Raw genomic sequence first — 21,619 nt, 5'->3', positions numbered from 1 at the left:
CGAAGCAGCAGGGCTGGGTTGGCTCGGGCAGCAGCTCCCCTAGTTCTGGCCGGAGCCCCTGCGCTTCCCCCAGGTGCTGGCCGGCTGGGTATTTATTGACACCGCAGGGGCACAGGATTAAAGAATTGGTTATCCAAAGACATGGACGTTGAAAATGTGTACTTTCAGAATGGGAAAGGAGGATACATTTTGTCCCAAAAAAGAGAAAAACCAAATCCGAAACCCACAGGAAACACACTGTGTGATTCTAAAGGTTGAAGCTCTCCATCTTCTGTTCCGTGGATTCCCAGGGGCCCAGCAGATAAAACACCATGGCAGAAGCGTGTGTGCCTGGTCTCTTTCATCTCTTGGAAGCATTTTCACATCTCTGTCTCCATCTATTACCTCATTTCCAGCCCCTGCCCGAGAAGACAGCTCCCCATTATCCTGTGCTCGTCTTAACCTGGGCCTTCACGCCTCTGTTTTCCTTTTTCCTTTGATAATAAGCACGTCCTGTCCTCCAGCCAGACTGATACCTCGCTCTGCTCTGGGGGAAGGTTTCAACAAATGGCAATCTCATTTGTCGCCAGAGCATGAAATGTGTCCGCTCCCCTCCCTCTTCTCTCACCTTTGCTGGTCTCAAAACACACTCGTATCTTCTTGGAAGGATAAGGTTTTATTGTTTTGTTTTTTTTTTAGAAAGTGTTTAGAATTGCTTGCTAACCTTAGCCCAGGGGAGCACGTCAGGGGAGCTTGTGAGACAGGTGATCATCTCCCCGCTGGAGCCCGCCGCTCCGTCCCCCACCCCAGGCACAGCCCCACCCCAGCTCCTCCGCCAGACTCAGTCCCGGGCCTCGCTGCCACCCTCGGGGCTGCCTCCAGACCCCTGTCCTGGGCGGGCGCCTTCCCATGTGCCAGCTCTGCCTTCCTCCCTCTCCGTGCCCCCAACGGGAAGGAGACCTTGTTTGGGAAGGAGACCTTGTTCGCAGCTTTTGCTCACCCTGGGTCTCCGGTCTTCGGGCTGAGGTTGGTGGGGTGACTCCGGGGAAGGGAAGATGGCATCCGGACCTCCCTAGGCAGCACCTCCGGAGCCACCCGGCCACCAGCGGTCCCTGTGCACACGGAGGGGCACACGGAGGGGCAGCTCCTCTGCAGGCGTGACCAGGGCCCACTCCTCCAGCACAGCGGGGGCAGGGAGGCGACTTCCTGGAGAAGCCCCAGTGAGCTGCCTCATCTTGTGCCCCAGCAAGATCTAGCAATGTCCCTGTGCTGCCAGCTAGCTTAAATTTTTTAAAAAGTCTTTTCTGATTTAAAGGCTATTCAGTGAGATATGTTATTATTGAAAAACTTAAATATTTAGTTAAACAAAGGGAAAAGTGAGCCCCTTAACCCCCTCTTACCCACTACCCAGAGATAATGTGTTGTGATATTTGGCAAATTTCCTTCTAGGTGCCCCCCAGCATATACCCAGCTCTGTGTGTGTTTCTCCCCAGTGCCAGGTGCCTTATGTCTTTACCAGGTTTCCCCTAAATCCTGGTGTGTGGGTAGAGCAGTGATCCTACCTTTCTTGCTGCCCTGCACTTCTTCCCTGGGCCTCTCTGTTGGCTGCTCGGGACTTACGGCGGCCACATGTAGAAGGATGAGGGTGGATCCAGCCTTGCGAATTCTCCGGATGACTTTCAGAAGCTCAGGGGAGAAAAGCCAAATCCCCCCCTCTGACATGCGACTCTGGTGAGCGGGCCAGGCAGGGCATCCCTGAGGTCGGGGAGCCCCAGGACCCTGGGGGGGATGCTGTGATCCTCGTGCTCGTCCCCACTTGAGCTCCTGGCAACTGCGCTTCCCGTTCTGCTCTCTGCAGATCTCACGCTGCAGAGCTGCGCTTGGCGGGTCGTCTGTGCAGAAGGGGCGGTCCATTTTGGCCTAGCTCCCCATTTCTGCTTGAGTATTTTTATACTAGCCAGAAGTGGACTGAAAACGGACACGAAGCGTTCCTGACTGTCATGCTCTCAGTTGCAGCTTCTTATCCACGGCACGTGCACCTGCCCCAGGCAAAGGCGAGCTTTGTGTGGACTTCCCAGTCCTGGAGAGCCTGGGAGATCAGAGGCACGGGGTTGGAAGGGAGTGTGAAAGTCGGTGAACCTGCCTCCAGCAGCTCCCTTCCAGTGTTGTGTTACCTCCAGGACAGACCCGCTTAAACACCTCGGAGAACAGGGCCTCGACTCATTTTGAGGATGTCCACTCATGTTTCTTATGATTTGGGGTATGAATGACATCTGGGAACATTTGCATAGTACTTTATACATTTACAAAGCATCTCACGTCCTTTATGTGTCTAGATGTACCTGCAAGGCAGATGAAGGAGGGCCAGCAGATACACTGTCCTGTAGATGTTTTAAGTCAGGCTACTTGCCTGAGCACCTAGAGGTGGAAGATGGAGGAAACAGGACTCAAAGTCAGCTTTTCTGACTCCCAGTCCAGCTCTTTCTCTCTTATCTGTCATAGCTAGAGCATCCTTAGTTCTCTTGAGCTAAAAGTTCTTTCTCTGGAGCTTCCACTTGGTGTTGGTTCTCCCTTATGGGGCCATAGAAAATAAATCTTCATTTCTCTTCCCAGTGCCGCCTGAAATGTTTGAAGACAGCTATTGTTTTCCCCGTGTCTCCTCTTCTGGTTAGACACCTCCAGTTCCTTTAACCATTCTTCTCAGTTCAAAAAGCGTTTATCCGGCATCTGCTTTGTGTTAGGTGCAAGAGGTAGAGAGGTGAGAGGGAGCCGCAGTGTTTAAGGAGAGAGACGGTACAAAGAGTAATTCGGTCATAGTGCCCTCTTACTGCCGTGCCAGCTCTGCAGGCCCTTCCATAAAGCAGACCTCCTGTGGTCCAGGGGGTGGGGGCAGGGCGCCCACCCGCTGCTGGAGGGACGAACAGCATCTGAGGGCCTCCCATTTTCGGCCCCAGGTCACAGCCTGGCTTTAAGTGGGTCCTCCTGGTCCTTCGGTGCCTTTGCATGTTAGGGTGGTTCTTGGGCCCCTGCCCCATCTGGGTACCCAGCACCTCAGGTTTCCACCCTCTAAGAACGGCAGAAGTTTTTTGCTAAGTCAGTTTTCTAGCTTCTAAATTTACACTGACCTCTTTTTCTCCCTTTGCTGTTGTTTTCTTCCCTGTTCTTTTTGCTCCTGTGGGTTCATTTTTTTTTTTTTAACTCTTATACTGTTATTTTAGTGGTTTTGGAGTGTGTCCTCCTCCATGTTTAACTAGAAATTTCCCAGGCACTTTTGTATGTTTGTACTGCTGCTGAGGCATGGCTTCTCCATTCTGTGTGTATATTCTTGCTGGATTTTTAAAAATCACTTTAATTTTAGAATAGATTCCTTTCACATAATTAAAATAATTTTTTTTAAAGATACTTAAAAATTATACATTGACGTCTTCCTTTTACCTGTTTCCTCCGTCCTCTTCTTCCCACCCCCTAGAGGTAACAACTTTAATTAGTCTCCTTATGCAGATACACACAAACGTGAATACTTTTTTTATCTCTTTTTATGCAAAAGTTAGCATATTATGGCCTGTTGCGTACATCCCAGCAGTCAACCCACATCAGAGTGTAGGGAGCTTCCTGGTCCTCCTTCGCCACGCTCAGCCCTCCATCGCGCAGGTGGACTGAGGTTTACCTAAGCAGTTTACCTACCAGTAGGCACTGGGTCCTTCTAGTCTTTGCTGTGACAAATCACGCACGATGAACACTTTGGAACGTACATCATTTTGCACGTGTCCAGGTGTGTTGGGAAGATAAATTCCCTGAGGTGGAACTGGTGGTGTTTTCAGGGATTGGTGTTTTGAGCCCAGGTATTGGAACCTGGGTTTCTTGGCGTTGATCCGGGACCGTTGTCCGGCTCATGCCTCATCCTGCAGCCTGGTTTTGCCATCAGCCCCATCTGACATTGGATGTGCACAGGCTCAGAGTGCTTTGCCCTCTCCCTGCCACTGCCCGTTGCTTCAGACCAGGGTGGCTGAGGCCACCAGGGGGGCCTGGAGAGGGCTTCTGAAGGTGCTGTCCAACCCAGGCTCTGCCGTGGGGTGGGGGAGGGGGTTCTGCTCTGTCAGCTACACGGGCGGGTGGCGGATTCCATCGTGTGGGCCACGTCGCGCGCGTGAGTTCTCAGCCCTGGCTGCTGGAACGTTACACTTTTTTCCTGCTGTAGGCTCTCAGAGGCAGGAAGCAATGGCTGTCTTTTCACATTTGTCATCCTGAAGGGTTTTTGCAAAGTAGCGATGAAGGTGCTCAGGCAGGGGTGTCCATCAAGCATCAGGGAGTTTGTGTGACGCGCAGCTTCTCCTCAACTTTGGAGCAAGAGAGGGCAGCTGTGAGCCTGCCCTGTCACAGCAGCTGGTAACACAGATGTCAGCACACGGCTGTGCCGGGTGGAGGCGGGCCCCAGGGAGGCTAAACACCAGCCTGAGGCGTTGCAGGTGGTGGGAGAGCGGGGATCTGGACTGACCTCTGAGCCTGGCCCTTTCCGCTCCAGCGCTCTGCCTCTGGAGCACAAGATGCCTTTGTTCCTGGTCTCTAGGAAGGCTTCGTGATGTCGCCTGGATGCTGTCATCGTTAGGGTGCCCCCATTCTTGTTCCCCTGGGCCCCACTCTTCCTCATCACGATCCTTCTTCCTCGCTGGTCAGTGGACGCCCTGCACCCCCTCCCACCCGCCAGCCCTTCCCCGGTATTTGGTCTCTCTCAGACACCTGGCTTCTCTCTTTCCTCCCCTCTCACTCCCTCTCCGCGCTCCCTGCCCTGCGGGGCACCACTCAGAACCACAGGTAGCTTTGCCAGAGGTCCCTCTCTGCTATTGCTCTTTATTCTTGCCTGTTGGCTGACAGTTTGAAAGAGCTTGAGATGCTGACGAACCCGCCCGATTCCGGGAGGGAAAGGAGCTTTCTTGATCCGCCTAGAGAGCTGCCGCGGGGGCCACTGTTTGCCGTAGGCGATCAGCTGAGCTCCCCCGGGCTCTGAGGGGACGGTGGAGATGGGCAGGGCCCCCTCCGCGCCCCCCCGCGGTGGCAGCGAGCCCCCCTGCCGCGGGCCGTGGCCGGTGGGGTGAGGGCTGCGCGGGCCCCGGCGCCTGCTCTGAGCTCTGCCTGTTTTTGGTCTTCCAGCCCGCAGCCGCCACAGCCCCAGGTCCCCGAGACCCCCTGGGCAGATGAGGGCGGCTCCGTTTATCACCTGACCGATGAAGACTTTGACCCGTTTGTGAAGGAACACTCCCGTGTGCTCGTCATGTTCCACGCCCCATGTGAGTGGGACCGGGCCCCCCCTGCCGCAGCCTCCCTCCGCCGGGCATCCCAGGGCGGGCGCCGTGCTGAGCCTTTAGGTGTTACCTAGAACGGTAATCATCCCTCAGCTTACAGGTGGGAACCCAGGGGGCCTGTATCGTGCCCAGTAGTCGGAAGGGCACATCGAGGCCAGGGCTGGCGCCTCGGACCCCACGGCATCTAGAACACCTTCTCTCTGCTTCATCGAGTGTCCCTCACAGCCGGAAGCAGCCGTGGTGGATCAAGGAAGGAAAACATGCGAATGCTCTAAAATGTGTTTGCGATGTGGGCTGCGAGCCCTGTAGTTCAGGAGTGTTCTAGGCCAGTGTCCTCCCCGTTCCCATGGAGAATGGGAAATTGATTATAGTTCATTCCTAAGAGGGAGAGAGGCTGCTTCTGGAAAGGTGAGCAAGGAGATGACAGCCCCTGGGCAGAGAGCTCCTGGGAACAGCTTTTGGGAAAGGGGGGCCCATCCTGATGGGTGAAGAAGGCGGGCCCCCAGCCCCCTGGGACAGGGTACCTGTGTGTGAGGTGCTCCTCTCTCATAGCTTTTTACCAGCTCTTTGGCCCAGCGATGGCGGGTAAGAGGTTTTGGAAGAGGAAAAAAAGCAAAAAGAACTACTTTAGGTATCAGTGTCAAATTGCCCAGGACACAGGGGCATCTCTAGTGAGAGAATATTCACCGTCTTCGTCGCGGGGCTCCTCACGCTGTTCCTTCTGTGTCGCCCTACGGTGGCCGTGTCTGCCTGCAGGGTCATCTGCTTTTATCTCACCCACAGTGCTGCAAAGCAAGTTCAGTTAGCCCCGCCTCGCAGGCCCGGAGACTGTCGCACGGAGAAGCGGCACTGCTCTGTGAGTCCTGCGCTGCTGAGCCCTGGCCCGCCCGCCCCCGCTTCCCCTGCAGCATCACATGAGTTTGGTTAATTAGCAATTGTTCGTAAACAGACCAGTGCTGGGGACTTCCCCAAGTCCTCCTTTCTTATAAAGTGCCAAATTCTGAAGAGAATCCAAAGGAAAATTGCTTTTGGCCTTTCTCCTTCTGAATTTCTAGAAAAGTGACCCCCCCCCCCCAAACCCCTAAAAAACACTACGTTTCAAAGGGTGCTTAAGGGCAGTGACAGAGAGGGCCTTAGGAGCACGTCACCCCCAGCCCTGCGAGGGCTCGGGGAGGCCGTCCCTGTGGACGGAGACAGCTGATGCATGAGTGCCCACCGGGCAGCACTGCGGCGCTCACGCTGCCCTCCCGGCCAGTCTCAGAGGTGCTGACGGGAGCAGGTCTTCCCAGGAGCCATGCAGCGTCCAGAGCTGAGCTCACCCCGCCTGCGTCCCTGTCCCGGCAGTGGAGGCAGGTGCTGGCTCACTGTTTTCAGCCCCGCCCCCCGCCCCGGGAACTTCAGCCCCGTATGTCCTTGCTTCTGGTCTGCGTCTGGCCGCTGGAGGAGCGCAGAGTGGTGTGAGCAGTGCTTCGTGGGCTGTGCGTCACAGCATGAAGAGTAGGTGTCCCCTTTTGATGCATCCTAGTAACATACCCGACAGACGGGAATTGTTTGCTGATTGTTTATTAAGCCCTTTCTTTACAGAACCCTGGTTGCAAACTGGAAAAATTTTTGTCTGTGTTCTTTCTTGTACTCTTAGGTCGTAAGCAGTCCATGGTAGTAGCTGATGCTTGCAGGGTCTGGACCCCGGAGCCTGGCTACAGGGTTCCTCCCTGCCCCTCGCCCTGTAACGCACCCTCCTCGCCCCCTGAGCCAGAATGGTCATCACTCCCCCAAGTCCCCTGTGGGTGTGGAGTAAGGGCTCAGTGAATGAGAAAACGAACAAACGAGGTGGTGGAGAGCTAAACTGGAGAATGAGAACTAGAAACCCGATGGCGGCTTTTGTTTTCCCTGTTAGTCATTGCTAAGGAGTATTGTGAATTCTGCCCCTGTTGAGGGGCTTCCGATCTCAAACGTAGCAGACGGAAGTACCTGAGGTTTCTGCTGGGGGGTGTCTGCCTGTTAGGGACCCTGCATTCCCTGATGAGATGTCTGCCAACCCCCGGCTTTGCGTGCGTGTGTGCATGCGTGTGTGTGTGTGCGCGTGCGTGTGTGTGTGTGTGTGGATTTACTTCTGCTGGACTGGCAGAGTGAGAAGGATCAGGGCAAAAGCCCAAGGTGAAGCTCCCTGAAGAACTGCCTGTTTAAGTTCCCATCCGATGGGAGTGGCTCTGCATTAAATAATCTCTCTACACAGAATCTGAGCCCGGGAGGGGTGAACTGGCCGCAGGCCTTGCTGGGCATCTCGTGCCAGAGTGCTCCCGAGAACCCACACTGGTTACGAAACCACTTTTGTGGTGTTCGAGGGACCTAGAGAAAAGGACAGATGTCAGGAGGCCAGAGACTGGCAGTGCTGGCCAGGTTTCCCATGTGAATAAAACGTGAAATCTGGAAATCGCAGTATTACAGGGCCAATCCCAGATCAAATAGGGAGTGGCTAAGAAACAGGCCATTTTGCAGACCTAGGAAAGCAAGTTGGGCTCTGTCAACATAGAAGACCGTAGATTCTACTAAGGATTGTCACATGTGCTTGGTTTGTCTCTTGGGATAGGATTGCTAGGTTGATGAATTAGTGTGTCTTTCTTTTATTAAAAGTGAGTTGCTGTTTTCCTAAGTGCAGCAGGGAGAATGGGCAGGATGGGGCCAGCCTGAGGGGAACATCCCCTCGTGGGATGTTCTGTGACCGTGAGTCTGACCTGGTTCTGTCTAGAGTGTGGTCCTTGTTTTTTAATCAGCAGTTTCATTGAAACTATAAAAAGCAAGGCATACTTTCAAATCTGCAAGGCTCAGAGTTGGAAAAAGGAAGCTAGTTAAAATATTGAACAATTGCATTAAGATTTTAAAAGATCCCCACAGACTGAAATAGTGGAGCTCAAACTAAAAAGCTGAATTTATCTTTATGACTTTTTGATAATTAAAAAGGAGTACATGTATATTTTATAAGGGGATAATATAGGAAAATATAGAGAAGACGATTAACATTGTTCCTGATACAGACTCCCAGAAAGAGCCACGGTCTCTCTTCGCAGTGTCATTCCTGTACAGAGGAAGTGCTCAGTGTTTGTTTCCTCCCGGGTCCCACTCCCCTGGAACCTTCATTGGGTGCCTGCGGAGCCGCACTCCTGGGTTCTTGGCAGGAAAGTCCCCTGGGCCACTGGTTTTTGCGTATTACCAAACACCTCCATTGGTTCCCATCTTCTTTACCCTCTTTTTTTTTTTCCCCCATTTTCCTTATTTATTTATTATTATTTTTGGGGGGTATTCTTTACCCTCTTTTCCAGCTTTCCTGCCACATAATTCCCGCCTCAGCCACTCCCTCCCTTCCCCTCCCAGCTAGAGTCCCTTAGAAACCCCAGACAGTAGCCTGTACCCCTGATGCCTGAGTTATCATTGAACAAATAAGCTCAGCCCGGCAAGTGTGGGGCCCTCCACGTCCGTGAGCTCCAGTCCATGCCCTGGTCACACCGAGGGAGGAGGAGGAGCTGGGATTCACAAGCAGGTGTGCCCCCCGGAGCCCACCGTCCGGGATCCCGGGCCTCCTGGGAAGGACAGCGTGCTGCGAGCTGTGGGCTCCTAGAGGGGTGAGTGCGCTGCGCGGGGTGAGGACAGAGCCCGGGCCCCTCTGCTGTCCACCTGTCTGGCAGCCGTGCCAGGCCCAGCCGCCTGATCCTGCAGAGCACTAAATGATGTCTGAAGAGGGTGAGGCAGGAGGACACCAGCGGCCGCTGCTCCGTGGTGCCTTTGTTTCTTTGTGCTGCGTTCTGAACGAGGAAAGTCACTGTACGCTGTCACTTGTCTTCCCTTGTCACTGTCCATTTTGCTGCAGTAACATCTCCCTGCTCCTCCCTGTCCGTGTACCTTACAGCCCTGCGTCAGGCTGGGGAAGGACCTGATGCTGTAATGACCCCCCTGTGTGAACATCACTCACGGAGGGAGGTAGAGGGGCTTCCACGAACGGGGACCCCGGAGAGCAGCCTGTGTCTCCCACGCAGGTGCGGGGGCCTAGGAAGAAGCTGCTAGGGGAAGCAGAGCCCCCCTGCCGCCCCTTCCCCAGGGCAGCGGTGGCCCGCCCGCAGCTCTGCCCTTCTCCTGGCAGCGGGCTGCGGGCGGTGAGACGCTCCTTTGCAGCGCTCCCACTCCCAGCAGCAGGGTGTGCTGGGGGCCACGGGGCCCGGCCTGCCTCCCAGGGTTCTCTCCCTGGATTCGGCAGCGGGGCCCTGTCAGCCTTCAGAACTTCTGCTTCTTAATTCATTTATGTCTTATTCCCAAGTAAGATGTGATCTCTGTAGAAGATCTAGATGGTACAGAGAAATATAAGTGATCAAGGAAAAAAATGACCTATAATCCCATTATTCAGAAGCAGCCACTTTCCACTTTTTGTCATCATTATTTCTAGTTGCTTTTTCTTTTATTTGTCCCTTATTTTTAAACTTTTTTAAAAAAAATGAACATAAAGTTAAATTGACGTTTTTTCCTAGCACGTGGATTTGTGTAGCCATGTTGCTGTAAAACTCCTTCCTGCTATCACTGTAATACTTTTAATTACAGAAATAATTTAAGAACAGTATCAGCAACCTTCTTGTTACTGGCGTCACAAGGCTCAAGGGATGCGTGAGAATGGAGTGTAAACAGGGGAGTCCCCTCCCCACCGGGAGCCCCTTCCCAGCACTGACCAGAGCCAACAGTGGGTCATCCTTCTCCCATGCGTCTACCTGAACAACAGCGTTCTGATTTTTGTCTTTTTCGTAAATAGGATCATTTCTTTTCCATTTTTCTGTGACTTGCATTTTTTTCATTTACCAGTAAGTAGGTCTTGAAATATTTTTGTGTAAATGTAGATGTTAGCATATACATCTACCTCAGTCTTTTAAACTAACAAATAGTATTTTATAACTTACATATGCCGTGGATTTTAAACCATCCCTGTGACAGGCATCTATCTCCAGTCTTTGTTCAAGCAATGCAATGAACACTTGTAAGCATACGTGTTTGGGGACATGTCTAAATGTTTAGACATGTTAGCCTCCCGGAAGGGAAGGTGCTGGGCCCTGGGGTCCATGTACTTGAGCCTTGATAGATCCAGGAAGGGCTCACCACACCTGGCATAGTGTGGAAGAGCCTGCATCCTCGCCAGCTGTGGATGCCGTCAGCCATATACATCCCTGCTAAGCAGGGCAGAGGGGCAGCTTGTCTGTGGCTCCCGGGCCTCCAGGGAGGTGAGCATCCCTTCACGTGGCAATAGCCTTCCATATTTCTTCTGTGAACCAACTGTTCATTCCCTTTGCCCATTTTTCTGCTGGGTTGTCTTTTTCTTCTTGACCTAGAGCTTCACGCCTATGGATGTTAATCTTTACCTATTTTCTGTGTTCCGGATGTTCTTTGTTAGTCTGTTGCTTACTTTAACTTTCTATATGCCGCCTTTCATTGTACAAAAGCATTACGTTTTTGTAATCAAATAAAAACTAGAATTTTTACTGAGCACTTGCTGGGGATCAGGCACTGTTCTAAGCGCTTCCCATATATTAACCCATTTAATCTTCACAGTGAATCCTGTGAAGTGGACAGCATGATCATCCCCATTTTACAGGTTAGGAAAGGGGGGCACCAAGAAGTTGAGAAGCTTGCCAGAGGTCACATAGCCAAAAAAGTAGAGCCAGGGTTAAAACCCAGGCCCAAGAGGCCACAGCCTCACCACCAAGCCCTCTGCAAGCCTGCCTCTTCCCATCCTGACTTCCAGAATATAAAAATCGTGCCCTGTATTTTGTGATAAGATTTTTGTTTTTCTCATTTTGTTTAATTCTTCTGGGTTTTCCCTTTGTTTGTTGTGCCGGGTGGGAGGGAGGGATTTCCTTTTATTCATTAAGATCTTTTTTCCATGCTTTTTCCTCTACATTTTTCTTAACATTATCTCGTGAGTAGTTTCTTATGTTATTAAAAATGCTTATTTGTACATATGCTTTTTGTGGTCACATAATATTCTGTTATATAATGGCACCATAAATTACCTAACCAGCACCATAATGTTGAAGCTTTGAGTTGTTTATTGTATTTCCCCATTATAAATCATGCCGCAGCGAGCATTTTCATGCATAAATATTTGTCCACATGTCAGAATATTTCCTTAGGATAGAAGCTGGAAGAAAAAATTTTAAAGCTCGTCATCTACATTTTACACTAATGCAAAGGAAAGAAAAAAATCCCAACTTTCTCTTTGCACAAGAAGAGGGCTGTGTGACAGATGAGACATTCATCAGAGTGTGTCTGCCCCAGAGTGTCTGAGTGTCTGCAAGTCAGCTTTGGTGCTATACAGCTGGAAGCCTCGAAAGAGCCCTGAGGTCTCTGGGGGGCCCGTCACAAGGCTAAAGCATCAGTGTCTCTGCTAGCATCCTCAGGAGCCCTACCTGCCTGGCACGCTTAAGCCAAGGTCCGGGCGAGGCAGCGGGAATGAGGCTAGGAAAATCCAGGCTCCTCTAGAGTCCCAGGTACCAGGGAGCTTTCCAGAGTAATCTCTTCCTCTGAAAAATTCTGGTTCTAGGAGCCAGGAAAGTCTCCATAGCTGGCCTGTAATAAAATCATAGGTGTAACTGAAGGTAATGGAATCTAGAGGAACGTGAAGGCTTGGGGGTGACGGGAGGCCAACATTCCCAGAGCCAGAAAAGAGTGTGGTTGAGGAGCGGATGGGCAGCCTCTTTGCCAAGTCATGAAAATCAGTGTAAGTGTACTCACACAGCTGATAAAAACCCAACAAGGAAGTTTGGCCATAAAACTTAATGGCCCATCAAATCACAATCAGGACAGTAAAACGCAGTGGGCCGGAGTCCTGCTCCCACTTCTGACCGTCTTCCTGTGGCTCCCCCGCAGCCCGCACAGCCAGGACAGCCTGAAGGCCAGGCCCGGAGGCTCGGGTCCAGGCCGTCCCACTCACAGCCCCCAGTTCCCCAGGACAGGCGGGTGCCAGCGAGGGAGACCTGTGCTCAGCCAGACCTCTCTCCCCCTTGGGGCCTGGCTGATCGCCGCATCGTAAATTCTGTTTGCAGAAGCTTATTGCTTAGCCTTAGTATCTTGTTCAGGGAGCAGAGAGAATTGGTGCCAGTAGTGAAAACCATAACGCTATCAAGACAGCTCTAGGAATGTATGGGATGCCTCAGAACAACATCCAGGGATGTTGGAGATTTCCAAAGATGTTTTCCAGACCTAGGAAGAAGCTGGGGAAGTGAACAAATGGTGGTGGGGAGGGAAGGGTGTGCAAGTGGTAACTGGCTTGGCTGCTAGTTTTACTAAGTAGAGGTGTTTAGTCAAGCTAGCAACTATTGGGTGCGACTTTTGCCCCAAAAGGATTTAGTTCAGTCCAGCCTTGTGTGTACAGGTGTAAACCTGAACGACACAGCCATGAGGTTCATTCATTCACAGAGTGTGTGGAATGCCATCCTCTGTACCAGGGACGTGGTGGTGAGCGAGACCGACAGCTAAGCCTGCACAGAGCTTACGTCCCAGTTAGGGGGTTGGAAGGTTCCAGTAAGCAGATGACTCCAGCTATTTTGAGTACAGTCGAGAAAATAAACAGACTGTTGGAAATGAGTATGATGGGTTAGGTGGTCAGATGGCCAGGGAATTTCTCTGTAGAAGTGAAATCTGAGCTAAAGCTTGCGTAATGTGAAGTGGTTGGCCCTGCAGAGACCTGGGGGAAGATTGTGTTCCAGGCAACAGCATGTTAAGAGATGTGAAGGAAGACGTGAGCTCGCTGAGATAGGAAAGCAGAAAGAGGCCACGGGCTGCAGAGTAGAGGACGGGAGGGACATGCCCTGAGTTGAGGTTGGAGGGTAGGAAGGTCTGCTGGTGTGGGGCTTGTGGCTGTGGGAAGGAGTTTGGATTTTGATCCACTTGCAGTGGGAGCCATTGGAAAGTTTTGACCAAGGGAATTCGATCTGATTTATGATTTGAAAAGATGCCCTGGCCGCCCCTAAATATCAGGAGACAGCGGTGTAGCAGTCACGAGGCAATGCACAATGAAATGCCACAGAAGTCTATGAATACGTCTTTTGTGAGTAGGAGAGAAATAGGTGGTTCGGTGCAGCTGGAGTGAACTGGAGACTCAACGTAGGGGCCAGAGCCCAGGTGGACGCTCCACGTAGAGAGGCCTCACCCGTCAGTGATGGAGTGAGCTGGGTGTGGGTGGACAGAACTTCAGGGAAAAGATTGGCTCATGTGGTCACAGTGAGCTCCAGCCAGAAGATGCGACTTCTAATCCCATCTCGTTTAACAGTGGCCCTGGGACCCCAGTTTATCACTTCATCTCCCAGAGCCGTCATTTCTGGTGGTCTCTGGCCTGTGTCTCGTGGGGCTGCTGAGATAGTGTGTGGAAGACCAGTGCAGAGACTTGAGCACTTTTACTCCTCGGTAGAGTCCTGTGAGATGGGGCTGGAGGTTCAGGAGAGAGCCATGAGCGCACACCAGAGAATCTGGTGCCTCCTGGCATGTCCTCCAGCCACCCCTCCCGTGTCCAGGGCGGGCGTCGCAGGTCTATCACAGGTCATCTTCCCGGTGCGCCAGTTCTCCGTCTCAAGAGTCCATCTCCGGCCCACCACTGATAGAAGCTGGCAGGTGACGTGGAGTCTATTTGCTTCCCCAGAGGGCAGTGGGATCAAAGGGCTGAGCCTGACAAAGATATAAAGGTGAACTGCTTCATCTTCAGGGGTCCTGCCTCATTAAACTGGGACATTTTGGAAAGAAATAGTGATTTTCTGTGAACAGCTTTGCCTTCTCTCCCCCCACTCCCACCCAGTCCCACCAGCCACCTTGACCGTGGACCCTGCCAGCACTGGCCTGCCAGCACCATTCATATCCTGGTAGAGGAGGGGGTGTCGGGGGGCATCCCTTCCTGCCCCTCCCCCCTGCCATGGAGGCACTTGGAGCCTGAAGCCTGGGTCTCCCAGGCCTGCCTGGGCGTCCGAGTGGCTGTGACTCAGGCCACTCTTCTCCTCTAGGGCAGAAAGAACTCGGGTGACAGGCCCTCCAGCAGCAGGAAGGCCTCTGAGCTTCCTTTCCTCAGCGTCTCTTCGTGCAGGGTGACCCCCCTCTGCCCCATTCGGGAGGTCGGGCAGGGGGCAGGGAGTTGTCAGCGTGGGGGCAGGCCTGGGGTTTCCTTTAAGAGTTGTAGAGCCTCCTGACTGTAAGCCCCAAAGAGTGATTTATTCCTTCTGTTTTAGTGAGAATTAAAAAAAAAAGTTTAATCTTAATATAATTCAAGTTAAGTCAGTAGACTCTTCCTTAGAACATCCAGTTTACTCTGGACCTGTGCATCCGCGTGGAAGGATACCCGAGCCTGGACACCTGTGGGGACAGCTCCTTGTTCTTCTAACCTTCCCGTGGGAAAGTGACTGCCTTGGAGTCAGCCGTTCCCTGCCTTGGCCTCGTAACCAGGGGTCTGCGAGTGGGTCAGGGGATTCAGAGCCCTCTGAGGTTATTCATAATATGGAATATATATGCATCAGTGGGGGAGAAGCTTTCGTTAAATTCTCAAGAGTGTCCGTGACCCAAAAAAGCCCAGAGTCTGCCCTGAGCTGAGGAGGATGCTCTCCGTTTGGCTGCTGCGGGCGGCTGCCACCTGCAGGGCAGGTCCGCTGGAAGTCCCAAGCTGGACTGTGGGCTGTGTGCTTTCCACTGGGGCACAGCTCAGTGAGATAGAAATAACACTGCGTGCTCTACGTGCTTCAAGTACATCCTGTTGAATGGGCTTTTGTAGTCACTCTTGAGACTGCATAGAATCTGTGTATAAGATTGTTTCTGTAGAGAAATCACATTTTCAGTTCCAAACAAGCAATTTACCAAAACAAAACAGAAAACACATTTGTAGCTCATTTGTTTAGAAAGTACAAAGGGGCTGTGATAACGCTATTTTCATTTCTGGAAAATAATGTCCTCACATTTTAATATCGTGATGGCTTTGATACCTGTACGGTTCATGGGGATCCCAGATGGGCTCTAGTCAGCCCGTGAGCCCACAGGTGTCCCTCTTCCTTGGGCCCATTTGAGAAGGACCAACATGTCGGTGCAGCTGAGAATTATAGCCACTCCCTGGGCTGGATTCCATCCGTGCGTTTCCTCCACTGAGTCATCTCATAGCTTCCCCAAAGCACGCTGTCCAGAGGAGGGCTTGACATCTCTGACTTGGGTTTTCTGTTAGCAGTGTGTGTGTGGAGGGGGTGGTGAGAGGGGATTGTGGTAGCCACTGTGGGGTCCCTGTCCTTGGGAGGAACAAGGTGAGCGTGGACTGAGGAAGTTGGAAGAGGCAGGAATGGATGGACCTCTTTGTGTCTCAGTACCCTGTGGAGCTGAGCTCTGCAGGAATGACCTTGGAGGAGAGAGGAACTTCTGTCCCAACCATGTGCTCGTGTGGAGGCAGGAAAGCTGTTTACATGGTTTGGTGGCTTCTGGAGGGGGTGGGAGGTCTCCTCTGATAATACTGGTGTGTACCTGTCTGTCTTCCTTTCTGTCTTTCTTTTTTTGGTCCAGATTCTTTTTTTTTTTTTTAATTATAGTTGATTTACAATATTATATTCGTTTCAGGTATACAACATAGTGAGTCAATATTTTTATACATTGTACTCCATTTAAAGCTTTTACAAAACAGTGGTTATGTTTCCCTGTGCTGTACCCTAGTTGCTTATTTATTTTGTGCACAGTAGCTTGTATCTCTTCATCCCATACCCCTATCTTGCCCCTTCCACCTTTTCTCTCCCCACTGATAACCACTAGTTTGTGCTCTATATCTGTGAGTCTGTTTCTGTTTTGTTGTATACATTTACTTGTCTAATTTTTTAGATACCACATATAAGTGATAACATAGAGTATTTGTCTTTCTCTGACTTATTTCACTAACCATAATGCCCTCTAGGTCTATTTACATTGTTACAAATGGCAGAATTTTATTAATATTTATGGTAGGGTAATATACCATTGTATATATGTACCACATCTTCTTTATCCATTCATTTGCTCCTGGACACTTAGGTTGCTTCCATATCTTGGCAATTGTAAATAATGCTGCTATGAACATTGGGGTGCATGTACCTTTCGAATTAGTGGTTTTGTTTCTTTCAAATATATACTAAGGAGTGGAATCTCTGGGTCATATGGTATTTCTATTTTTAGTTTTTTGAGGAACCTTTATACTGTTTTCCATAGTGGCTGTACCAATTTACATTCCCACCAACAGTGTACAAGGGTTCCCTTTTTTCCACATCCTTGCCAACATTTGTTAGTTGTAGACTTTTTGATGAGAGCCATTCTGAAATGTGTGAGGTGATATCTCATTGTGGTTTTGATTTGCATTTCTCTGATGATTAGCAATGTCTTTGGGAAAATGTCTGTTCAGGTCTTTTGCCCATTTTTTAATCAGGTTATTTGAGTTTTTTTTTTTTTTTTTTTAATATATATTGAATTGTATGAGCTGTTTATGTATTTTGGATATTAACCCCTTATCAGTCATCATTTACAAATATTTTCTCCCATTCAGTAGGTTTCTTTTCATTTTGTCAGTGGTTTCCTTTGCTGTACAAAAGCTTTAAGTTTATTTAGGTCCCATTTGTTTATTTTTACTTTTGTTTCTTTTGCCTTAGAAGACAGATCCAAACAAATTTGGCTACAATTTGTCAGTGTTCTGCCTGTGTTCTCTTCTAGGAGTTTTAAGAGTTTAGGTTTTACATTTAGGTCTTGAACCTGTTTTGAGTTTATTTTTGTATATGGTGTGAGAAATATTTTAATTTCGTTCTTTTACATTTAGCTGTTCATTTTTCCCTGCTCCACTTACTGAAGAGACAGTCTTTTCTTCTTTGTGTATTTTTGCCCCCTTTGTCATAGATTAATTGATTATAAGTGTGTGGGTTTATTTGTGGGATCTCTATTCTGTTTCATTGATCTATGTGTCTGTTTTTGTGCCAGTACCATACTGTTTTGATTACTGTAGGTTTGTAGTATAGTATTAAGTCAGGGAGCATGATTCCTCCAGCTGCTTTGTTCTTTTTTCTCAAGATTGCTTTGGCAATTCGGGGTCTATCGTGGTTCCACATAAACTTTACAATTATTCTAGTTCTGTGAAAAATGTCATAGGTATTTTGATAAGGATTGTATTAAATTTGTAGATTGCTTTGGGTAGTATGGACATTTTAACAATATTATTCTAATTCATGAGCACAGGTTATCTTTCCAATTCTCTGAATCATCTTCAATTTCCTTCATCACTGTTTTATAGTTTTCAGAATATTGGTCTTTCACCTCCGTTAAGTTTATTCCTAGGTATTCTTTTTGATGCAATATTTAAACAGAATTGTTTTCTTGCTTTCTCTTTCTGATGGTTCATTATTAGTGTATAGAAAACAACAGATTTCTGTATATTAATCTTATGTCCTGCAATTTTACTGAATTCATTTATTCTAATAGTTTTTTTGGTGGAGAGATTAGGGTTTTCTATACATAGTATCATGTCATCTGCAAATAGTGACAATTTTATTTCCTTTCCAAATTGGATGCCTTTTATTTCTTTTTCTTGTCTGATTGCTGTGGCTAAGACTTCCAATACTGTGTCGAATAAAAGTGGCACGAGTGGGCATCCTTGTCTTGTTCCTGATTTTAGAGGAAAGGCTTTCAGCATTTTGCCATTGCGTATGATGTCAGTTGTGAGTTTGTCATGAATGGCCTTTATTATGCTGAGCTGTGTTGCCTCTATACCAACTTTGATGAGAGTTTTTATCATGAATGTATGTTGAATTTTGTCAGGTGCTTTTTCTGAATCTATTGAGATGATCATGTGATTTTTATTTTTCTTTCTGTTAATATGTTGTATCACATTGATTTGCGGATATTGAACCATCCTTGCATCCCTGGAATAAATCCCACTTGATCATGGTGTATGATTCTTTTTATTATCCATATCAAGTTTGTGGTACTCCACTTTGACTTCTTTAATCAAGGCAAGCACACTGAAATAGGGTATCGTGAAAATGGGAACATCACTAGGTAATGTACCAGGTGGGTAATGTTAACATTCAAATTGCAGTAGGTAGTCAGTTAACTGGCACATGTTCATCCCATTCATAAAATTTTTGTCAGTTGTCTTTTCAGCAAAACATGTCTTCAAAATTATCTTTCCAGTGATGTGGGCTGATATTGATAGTGAGCTCAGAGGTGGGTCAGTCAGCGGCGGGGCACCGGTGGCAGCACATCACACCCGTGGGCAGCCAGAGGAGAAAAGCCAGCCACGCAAGGAGGAAGTGAGCGAGCGAGGGAGGTAACGCAGCTAGGCTCGGACCCGGTCCCTGCACTACTGCTGGTGCATCCTACCGCTGCCTCTGGCCGGAGAGTTGCCACCTGGGCCACTGCTGTCACCACCGGTGCTGGCAGGAATGAATGCACAGCAGCGCCTTGCTTATCTGGAGGTCAAACATCCTTCTGCCTCGGGCATCCGGATCAGTGCCGGAGTCAGGAGTGAACGCTTGGGGAAAAAAAAAAGGCTGATTCTTTTTATATGTTGTTGAATTTGGTTTGCTAATATTTTGTAGAGGATGTTTACATTCATCAGAGATATTGGTCTGTAATTTTCTATTTTTTTGTAGTGTCTTTGTCTGTTGTTGGTATCAGGGTAATGGTGGCTTTGTAAAATGAATTTGGGAGTGTTCCATCCTCTTCCATTTTTTGGACTAGTTTGAGAAGAGTAAGCTATTAGCTCTTCCTTATATGTTTGGTAGAATTACCCTGTGAAGCTGTCTGGTCCTGGACTTTTGTTTGCTGGAAGTTTTTTTTATTACAAATTCAACTTCACTACTAGTGATCAGTCTGTTCAGATTTCCTATTTCTTCCTGATTCAGTCTTGGAAGGTTGTATGTTTCTAGAAATTTGTCCATTTCTTCTAGGTTGTCCAATTTGTTGGTATATAACTGTAGTATTTTTCTTATGATTTTTGTATCTCTGATATCAGTTGTTATTTCTCCTCTTTCGTTTATTTGGGTCCTCTTTTTCTCTTGATGAGCCTGGCTGAAGGTTTATCAATTTTGTTTATCTTTTCAAAAAACCAGCTCTTGGTTTCATTGATCTTTTGTATTGTTTTCTTGGTCTCTATTTTATTTGTTTTCTCTCTGATCTTTATTATTTCCTTCATTCTACTGACCTTGGGGTTAACTTGTTCTTTTTCTAATTCCTTTAGATGGTAGATTAAGTTGTTTATTTGAGAGATGTTTCTCGTTTCTTAAAGTTGACCTTTTATTATTATAAACTTACCTCTTAAAACTGCTGCTGCATCCCTTAGATTTCAGAAAATTGTGTTTCCATTGTCATCTGTCTCAAGATATTTTCTAATATCTAATAATGGTTTCTTCATTGACTTGTTGGTTTTTTAGTAGCATATTGCTTGGTCTCCACATGTCTTCCTTTCTTGTCTTTCTTTTTCCCAATAATCAGTAGTAGGATCATGGTGCTCTAAGCTCCCAAGCAACAGCACACCCCATGAGAAGGCCAAGTCATGTGCCTGCATCGACTTAGCCTCGTTTGTGTGTACCCACCCCCAGCCAGGTATCCCTTTAGAGCTGTCTCCAGCCTGAGCCAGTCTGGTCCTACTTACCTCACAGCCCCTTCTGCGTAGATGCCAGAAAGTACTTTTTCTACTAAAATGAAAGCAATTTACAAATGTCCTGTCATCACCTACACAAAGTGCTTACTTTTTTAATTATCAAATGTTATTATTTGTAACATATTATTTCATTCAGGCGGTTATAAGAAGAGGAGAGCAAGGCAGTCTTTATCCCAAGAAAATGCCATTCACTTGGAAATGACAAGTGCCTGTCATATGATACCTCCTCCCTTGTGGGGACAGTTGGAACTTGATTTTTTTCCCATACTCCTGCTCCTGTGAATTCTTATTCCCAGTTCCAAGCCCACAATCCCTTCTGCCCTGGAGAAGATGATGGTGGTGACAGTAGCATGGTGCTGGGATGCACACGCTGCTGGTGGCTGTGGCCTCCAGCCAGGCTGCTTGGGTTTTCAGCCCAACTCTGTGACCTGTGGCTGTGTACGTAGCCTTGGGCAGTCATCCACTCTCTCAGTGCTTCAGTTTTCTCATGGAGATAAAATGGAGATAATGTAGTTCATACCTTCGTAGGGCTGTTGTGAGGATATAAAGCACTTAGATCGATGCCTGGCACACAGGACCTATATGCATATCACCGGTATCGTTGATGTAGTTATTTCATTTTGCCTCTTGTGCCCCTCCCACCCCCAGTGGACCAGGCAGAAGATTTCTTTTCTCTGAGCTGGTGCTGTTCTTTTCTCCTGGGTACCCCTGGTATCTGGGATTAGGACCCAGCTGTCTTCCAGGGGCAGGGAACATCCCTGGAGCCTCTCTGCCATGGAAATGGTTTCTCTTGATTTCTTATTTCTTCCCACAGGGTGTGGACACTGTAAGAAAATGAAACCAGAGTTTGAGAGTGCAGCAGAAGTCCTCCACGCAAAAGCAGACGTAAGCTTCCTTTCCTCAGCCTCCCCCACCACTCTCTGCTAAAGGGTCAGTGATATGAATCATTACAACAGCTTTCCCCTGCAAGCTCTGCAGCAGCTCTCCTGGTCCCTGGAGGCCTGCAGTACGTCTGTGTCCCCAAGTAGATGTGTTCTAGTCAGACGATGGGGCCCTTACCAGGGATGGAGGGGTGCAGAGAGACTGTGGGGTCACATTCCCATACCCATCCAGGGGACCTCGGCCAGGTCATGGCTCTGGGGTGAAGCCCCAAGGTTCTCCCTCTTTTCTGTGGGGCCATGCCTGTTGGCAACAGCTGCAGTCTACACAGCTTGGTTGGTGGGGGAGATTAAAAGGCTTCATCTCAGCCTGCAAATGAGAATGATGGGCATGCCAGTGTCCAGTTGTTCCCAGGATATATGAAGCTCCCGCCCTGTGAGGTTCTGGCAGGCCCAGGGTGGGTTGGGGCAGGCGTCCGGGCTCCTCTTCTGCCAGCACCGCGTCTGAGGCTGTCATGCATGGTTGGCCTCTCCCCTGTCCCAGAGCTCTGGTGTCCTTGCAGCTGTCGATGCCACCGTCAACAAGGCCCTGGCAGAAAGATTCCACATCTCTGAGTTTCCTACACTCAAGTATTTTAAGAACGGAGAGAAGTACGCAGTGCCCGCGCTCAGAACAAAGAAGAGCTTCATTGAGTGGATGCAAAAGTAAGTGTGATGGTCTTGATAGCACATCTTGGTCTCTGGCTGTCAGCCGCTGCAGAGGACCTCGAGGAGGTGAAGCTTAGGAGCCACTGACCTTGGCT

General features: G+C 49.1%; 1 protein-coding gene across 1 annotated transcript in view; it reads left to right on the top strand.

Moving 5' to 3' along the window:
- Positions 1–21,619, top strand: part of PDIA5 (protein disulfide isomerase family A member 5) — a 90,252-nt gene that overhangs the window by 54,781 nt on the left and 13,852 nt on the right. Inside the window, exons 11-13 of the mRNA XM_057696984.1 lie at positions 5,128–5,264; positions 20,753–20,823; positions 21,361–21,521. Of these exons, the coding sequence (XP_057552967.1) occupies positions 5,128–5,264; positions 20,753–20,823; positions 21,361–21,521 (369 nt within the window). The remainder of the gene's footprint in view (positions 1–5,127; positions 5,265–20,752; positions 20,824–21,360; positions 21,522–21,619) is intronic.

This window comes from Hippopotamus amphibius, chromosome 10, assembly GCF_030028045.1.
Source record: "Hippopotamus amphibius kiboko isolate mHipAmp2 chromosome 10, mHipAmp2.hap2, whole genome shotgun sequence".
Taxonomy (NCBI): Eukaryota; Metazoa; Chordata; class Mammalia; order Artiodactyla; family Hippopotamidae; genus Hippopotamus; species Hippopotamus amphibius.
This window is presented reverse-complemented; position numbering and strand designations above follow the sequence as displayed.